Here is a 7,690-nt window from a genome sequence, read left to right as displayed (position 1 = left end):
ATTCACAACTTGTCTGCCACCTGATAACATGAAAAAAGTCAAACTTGCAATTTGTCATTCATTTACAACATAATTTAAAGCAACACCTAAGAACAAAAACACGTGATTTATATATCAATCAGCATTATTCAATATTCATAATCCTTTATGTTGTGTCAGACCAAGTTGTCAAAGCAGGTTTCCCAGGACATAAATAAGGATTTTATAAGATTAAAAGCAGAATAACAGGGATTATGCATCACTATCTGTATAATATAAATGTAAACACTTGACATTGGCATCTATGTGTTTATTAAACCACTCAGTAACTCACATACAGTATTGAAATGTGCTGTAATGTTCAGGCTAATGCTCATTGATAACAGGACAACCTATTGTCACTTTCTGCTTTAAATCCCTCTAAATAACACTGTATCTCTATATCCTCACAGAGCCAAACTCAAAGCGCCTGTGTCTTTAATCACAAACCTGCATTTCTTTAGTGTATTTCCAGCGACACCAGGACTGCATCATCACCAAACAGATTGTTTACATCAGTCTCAGCAGGCAAATCTATGATTAGCCTCATCTCTCATTCATTTCAATGGGACCTCAGCTAGCTGTTAGCATGCGTCGCCATATTAATAAGAAAGAAACACCGACAAGCTTTGAATGTGTCATAAAAATGCATTTTATGGTGTTGCATATTCAGACGATTCTGCTAGTCACCCGAAAGCTTGTGTAAAAAGGCGCGTTTGTTTATAATTACTGTGCGTTGACGCGCTTACTCACCCGCAGGCAGAACCCTGAAGAGCCAAAGCCCACTTACACCACCTCTCGCGAGAGTTAGAAACTCCGCTAAACTCTTTGTGTCGAGATTCTCGCGAGAATTAGGCACTCCGCTCAACCCAGGGACAAGCCCTTTAAACTATAATCTCGCGATGAATAAATGCTCTGCTGACCCCTTCAGAGGGAAAGCACATTGCCATTTCAAATCTCGCGACTGATGAGCTCTGGTTTTGAAAACTTAAAACTCGTTTAATATCCGATGTAACGCATGCCTTTTTAATGTAATGAATAATATTTGTGTATAAGCAAAATATGTTTCACTGTAGCTCTCTTCGCAAGGTTAGAAACATCTGTAGCGTCTTTTTCTAGGTGTTAGTATACCATGAAAACGGTGCAGGTAATATTGTGTGAATAAAAATAAATACAGACACCACAAAAAATACGTAAACTGTGATCTAAATTTATTTAATGCAATTTACAAAAGCAACTGAAGTTTTAATTGGCTTTGAACCAACTGCTATAAATTTACAGTCATATTATCGACCAGCAGTTTAACCCCTGAACACATCTAAATGGACCCTTACTGTCTACAGACACATTATCCCTATTCTGACGTAGAGAAAGTGCTATCAGGTTCTTTATTTTCATGGTGAGTTTCAGCTTGATATGCCAGTAGCACCGATGGAGCAGTTGCTTTTCTCATTCAGTTGGCATGAACAGGATTGAGGGTTTAAATAGTTGAACAATTTTTAATTGTTACATGATTTCTTTTAACAGAGTGGACTTTATATTCATACATTTTCTCTCGCAGAGACCGACAGCAAACGTTTTGGTAGCAACAGCAAAAATGTAGTCACAACTATACTAAATGTGTTTACGTAACTAGCAAATTTTCACATAGCGAACAGGATCAAGAAAGCAACCATCAAACAGAAGAGCCCCATGGCTTCAGACAGAGCAAAACCCAGGATGGCGTAAGAGAAGAGCTGCTGCTTTAGAGATGGGTTCCTGCAAAATAACACACAACCATCTTACTAAATCTTGCTTACATGGAGAGACATTTACAAACATCTGGACAATGTAAGATCCATAACACTTCAATTACTTTGAAATGTCTGACCTTTGTTGGAAAGTACTTTCTATTCATAAAAGTAAAAATCAGTTTCCACAAAAATATTAAGCAGCATTATATTACTATATACATTACATATTACTATTAATATTTTCAGCATTGATGAGAAATGTTTCTTGATCAATAAATCATAATATTAAAATGATTTCTGAAGGATTGTGAGACACTGAAGATGCGGATGCTGAAAATTCAGCTTTGATCACAGGAAGTAATAATCAAACAGAAAATATTTTAAATTATTATAATATTTCACAGTATTACTGTTTTTACTGTATTTTTGATCAAATAAATGCAGCCTTGGTGAGCAGAAGAGACTTCTTAATGAAAATGTAGTGCATAATAATGTAACATGAAATAATATATTATAGTGTGAAATTAATACATAATTTCAATGTCTCTTACCTGGCATAGCCGATGATGAGGCTCCCGAACACTGTTCCGATTCCAGCACCGGATCCAGCCACTCCCACGGTGGCAGCTCCTGCTCCGATGAACTTAGCAGCGGTGTCGATGTCGCGGCTCACAGCGCTGGTCTGGAAGCTCCTGAGGGCCACCTGAGTGAGGACCGACTGAGGCAGGACAGAGGCGCTGACCTACAAGAGGAAGAGAGGACTTACTTGACCTCTACACGACCCGAGAGTTCGGCCTACCACCTACTGTACCATAACAGCAATTGCCAGAGAGCTCAAACATGATGTCTAATTCAATGACAAGCAATCACTTTTCTGACCGGGGCAAGTTAACAAGGTGCAGAGCAGTTATTACAATTGTTTAAAATACCTTAAAGAGACAGCCAGAAAAAAAATAAAAATTGTCATCACATTTTGTTAATCTTTGAAACACATTTTTAAAGGGGGTGGTTGACTGCTTTTTTTCTAGGCTCGATTGTGTTGATGGGGTGTAGTCTAACATGTGTTAATGCTTCATTTTCTTTAAACGAAAACGAGAGGATTCAGAGGATGGCGCAGAACTTGTGCAAAAACGGCTCTTAGACGTTTCAGAATGTTTTCTCATACTTTTAGATACGCTGTTATTTGCTACTGCTTCTGTTAGCTTCTAATATACAGTTTTATCCTGATTAAAGCTGTAATACAACAGAATACATGATTGCGTTGTAGCATTTTTGTAAGAGTAAGAAGTGTTTGCCAGCAAGTATTACTCGCTACCACTGCAACCACTGCTTCTTGTATGTGAAAAATATCTGTCTAAAGTATATTATTGGAATACAGTTCACTGATGGAGCTGAGCTGATGATCTCAATGAAAGAGAGAGATGCTGAGCAGAGCAGGGGGCGCGAGGAACAGGATTGAGAACCGCTGCTTTAGAACATTGATTTTGAACCTTTTGAATCATTAGAAGACAGAATCGTGATTCATTTATTAATAGATTTTTTCATGCATCCCTAGTTTTGACTGCATTGCAACAACTCGCCCTCTTCTCTAAAGTAGTGCAGCATGACCCCGTCCCCTTGATTGCATGTTCGCGGGGGCGGGAAATCACAAACCCGGAAAGTAACTCGTTGTAGACCCTACAAGCTGTTTTTATAGGCATTAAAGGAACTTTTTTTGGAAATAGGCTCATTTAGGCCCTAATAGGGGGAAGTCGTGGCCTAATGGTTAGAGAGTCGGACACGTAATCCAAAGGTTGTGGGTTCGAGTCTCGGGCCGGCAGGGATTGTAGGTGGGGGGAGTGAATCTCCAGCGCTCTCTCCACCCTCAATACCATGACTGAGGTGCCCTTGAGCAAGGCACCGAACCCCCAACTGCTCCCCGGGCGCCGCAGCATAAATGGCTGCCCACTGCTCCGGGTGTGTGTTCACGGTGTGTGTGTGTGTTCACTGCTGTGTGTGTGCACGATGGATGGGTTAAATGCAGAGCACGAATTCCGAGTATGGGTCACCATACTTGGCCGTATGTCACTTCACTTCACTTTCCAACTCCCCAAGAGTTAAACAGTTGAGTTTTATCGTTTTCGAATCCATTTAGCCGATCTCCGGGTCTGGGGGTAGCACTTTTAGTGTAGCTTAGCATAGATCATTGAATATGATTTGACCATTAGCATCTCACTCAAAAATGACCAAAGAGTTTAGATATTTTTCCTATTTAAAACTTGACTCTTCTGTAGTTACATCGTGTACTAAGACTGACGGAAAATGAAAAGTTGCGATTTTCTAGGCCATGATATTACGCAGCGCCTGAAAGTAGTCCCCAGCTGGGTAACTAGTTATGATATAGTTATGGGACTACTTTCAGGCGCTGCGTAATATCATTGCACCTGCTGCATCCATGGTAAGGCAGCAAATTACGCCGGAATGGGAGTATAGTTCCTAGCCATATCGGCCTAGAAAACTGCAACTTTTCATTTTCTGTCGGTCTTACTACACGATGTAACTACAGAAGAGTCAACTGGGGAGTTGGAAAATGAACCTATTTCCAAAAAAAGTGGAGTGTTCCTTTAAACTGCCATCATTTTAAAAGACGATATCTCAGTTTGCACTGAATTTTTAGCGTCGTAACTTTGCAGATATTGTTTATGCTCAAACAGCAACATCACACACTAACTAACGTTAACAAAATGTGAAATCACAATCAACCACCCCTTTAAATAAATCCAGAGAGGTTTCTGTCCTTCCATACCAAAACTAAGAATATTATTGAAAAATCTCAAAAGTGCTGTGAAGTTAATAAATATTAGTCCTAGGTCACGATTAATTGCATCCAAAATAAAAGTGTTTGTAAATGTGTGTGTACTGTGTATTTTTATTATGTATATATAAAGACACACACATGCACGTATATATTTAAGAATTGTTTATTATATTAAATTTATTTACACGAGTATAAATATATAAATACATGTAAACAATTTCAAAACATATACTGTGTGTCTTTTATTTTGGATGCGATTAATCATTGCCCAGACCAAAAAATATGAAGAGCTTTTTAATCCAAGTCATGTAAAGAGATACAATCGCTTTATATGATGAACAGATTTTATTTAGGCTTAACAAAAGTATTTAGAACAAGATGAGGGTGGAAAAATGATGACAGTGTTCATTTTTGCATGAACTATCCAAGTAACATGCTTGCAGTGGATCAGAAGAGCTCCATTTCAAAGAATCAAGCAGATCAAGTTACAGTTTATCTTTTGTGTTCTTTTTACTCGTACATCGTCTACAAAGCATGCCATTTAAGAGTTACTATAAATGAAGAGAGATATTTTGAAAGTCAAAAGGCACCTCTGGTTTGACCTCTGGTCTGGAAAGCACAGCAGCAGAAACTGGCCTGTATAGGGACCTGGATCCTGCACGCACCTAAAACACACATAAAAACACTGTGTTAATGGATTATAGAAGAATAACCTAAACACTTTTGTGAAAAAATGGTGAATTCAAACAGTGGTGAACAGTAGTTAACTGTCCTCCCAAAGGCACGTATTCAGGAAAAAGCCAGTTTCTGAAGTATGTCCACAAGTTACGGCTCAAGGTTCGCTACAGGACAGATGTTTGCTGGCGGCAACACTGAATTATGAAGACATTTATATTAGAAGTATTAAGTAGTCTTCATGTAGGACAGATCCATTAAAACTCACCACCATAATTGTGTCAAGTGTTAACCAACAAGGCCAATACCAACAGCCTGTCTATTACAATGGGCTGCTAACTTCCATTGTGCCCTTGATAAAGACAACTCCAGAGGGCTACCCCTGCAATAAGTTACTCCAAGTTACCAAATAACTCAAATGAATCTATGAGGTGGCAGAGATTAAACAGGACAAGACGCAGTTTTATGCGCATCTTATTCAATGCATACAGATACAACAAGAAATACCAGACTGGGTGGCACAGCCATCCACTGACAAGATTAATGTGTTATTAACCAGCCCAGGGTTTGAATTTAACCCGTTATGCGAGCTCAAAACTTTGAAACTGAAGCAAAAGGTCAAAGGTCAACTATAACAACGCGTGACGTTTTACGTTAAGGCTTATAAAGGCGTCTCGAAATGAATGAGTTACTGAAGTTGAGCCTGCAGGCCGCTTTCAATCACACACAGCTGCTGAAGCGCAATAACAGTGTTTTTCCAGAAGGAGACTTCACTCACCAGGGCAGGTGTGGAGACGAACTTCGCGCAGGTGAACATTTTGAGAGGTGAGTGGTTTTGAGCGGCCTGGGACTTCTGTAAGACAAAATATGAGGTCAGAGAAGATTTGTACGAAGAGCTGGAGAAATACGGCTGTCGTACGCAACGATTGCGTGTGCTAACACTATCCCGGTCAAACCCGCAGCTCTGATATCACACAGATTGAAGATGAATGTAGATTTATGTGTTCTGTTTGAACGCAGTCGTTCCTATTCAACTCACCGAAGGCGGAGGTCGAGAACTGCGCAGGCGCACAAGCGACCATGCGCGAAGACCCGGATATTGGCGTGACGTCAACGCAAGGTCGCTGCTTTCGAGCTTTATTGGAAAGCGCTCAGAGACAATTCACAATGCCACAGAAATCCAAAATAGTTTTGACTTGATCACGAATACGCCAATATAATAATAATGTATTGCCATAATATTGTGACCTTGGCCTGGAGCACAAAACCAGACATTAGTAGACTGGGGTATAGGTCTATTTGTAGCAATAGCCAAAAAATACATTGAATGCGTCAAAATGATAAATTTTTCTTTTATGCCAAACATCATTAGGATATTAGTTTGAGTTTGTTTAATTTATTTATATAGCCCATTTAATAAGGACAGAGCCGACCAAAGTGCTGCACAGAGAGATAGAATTAATGGAAACACAAATACACAACACTAAAATATTCACACAATAAAACGGTTTACAGCAGTTACTCCAGCCCAGAAGTCTTTTTAAAAATATATGTCTTGTAAAGATTTAAAAACCTGAACAGAAGTGGCCGATCTCAATCAAAAAGGCAAGTTAACTTAGGTACTGCCACGAAAGTTAAGTAGTCTAAAGATCATGTTCCATGAAGATATTTAGTCAATTTCCTGCTGTAAATATATTAAAACTTAATTTTTGATTAGTAATATACATTGCTAAGAACATAATTTGGACAACTTTAAAGGCGATTTTTCCCAATATTTTGATTTTTTTTTTTTTTTTTGCACCCTCAAATTCCAGATTTTCTAATGTGACCTTGGACCACAAAACCAAAATTAAGGGTCAATTTTTCGAAATTGAGATTTATGCATCATCTGAAAGCTGGAGAAATAAGCTTCCCATTGATGAATGGTTTGTTAGGATCGGACAATATTTGGCTGAGATGCAACTATTTAAAAATCTGGAATCTGAGGGAGCAAAAAAAAATCAAAATATCGAGAAAATCGCCTTTAAAGTTGTCTAAATGAAGTCCTTAGCAAGTTTTGAAATATTTACAGTAGGAAATTTACAAAATATCTTCATGGAACATGATCTTTACTTAATATCCTAATGATTTTTGGCGTAAAAGAAAAATTGAAAATTGTGACCCATACAATGTATTTTTGGCTATTAATACAAATATAACCGTGCTACTTATAGTTTGTTTTGTGGTCCAGGGTCACAGTTGTATTTTTGTACAAAGATCGAAAGCAGCCTTAAAGTTTTTCAAATGTCATGAAATATTTATTTTTTTAATTTTATTTGTTTATTTATTTACTTGATGTATTAATTATTATTAATATACATAACAAATCATAAGTGGACACGCAAATCTAAGCAAATTGGAAAAAATAACTATATATATATATATATATATATATATATAAGTTATAATTATATATAAAACCAAATCA

General features: G+C 37.9%; 1 protein-coding gene across 1 annotated transcript; it reads right to left on the bottom strand.

Moving 5' to 3' along the window:
• Positions 1 to 1,208: 1,208 nt before the first annotated feature.
• On the bottom strand, positions 1,209 to 6,329 carry LOC306876728 (ATP synthase F(0) complex subunit C3, mitochondrial-like). Its single transcript, XM_079428096.1, has 5 exons — positions 6,263 to 6,329; positions 6,002 to 6,076; positions 5,139 to 5,213; positions 2,303 to 2,493; positions 1,209 to 1,776 (listed from the first exon to the last, which is right to left on the bottom strand). The coding sequence occupies exons 2-5, from the start codon at positions 6,038 to 6,040 to the stop codon at positions 1,662 to 1,664; spliced, it is 420 nt and encodes a 139-aa protein (XP_079284222.1). The 5' UTR covers positions 6,041 to 6,076; positions 6,263 to 6,329; the 3' UTR covers positions 1,209 to 1,661.
• Between the last annotated feature and the right edge of the window lie 1,361 nt (positions 6,330 to 7,690).

This window comes from Barbus barbus, assembly GCF_936440315.1.
Source record: "Barbus barbus genome assembly, chromosome: 11".
NCBI lineage: Eukaryota > Metazoa > Chordata > Actinopteri > Cypriniformes > Cyprinidae > Barbus > Barbus barbus.
This window is presented reverse-complemented; position numbering and strand designations above follow the sequence as displayed.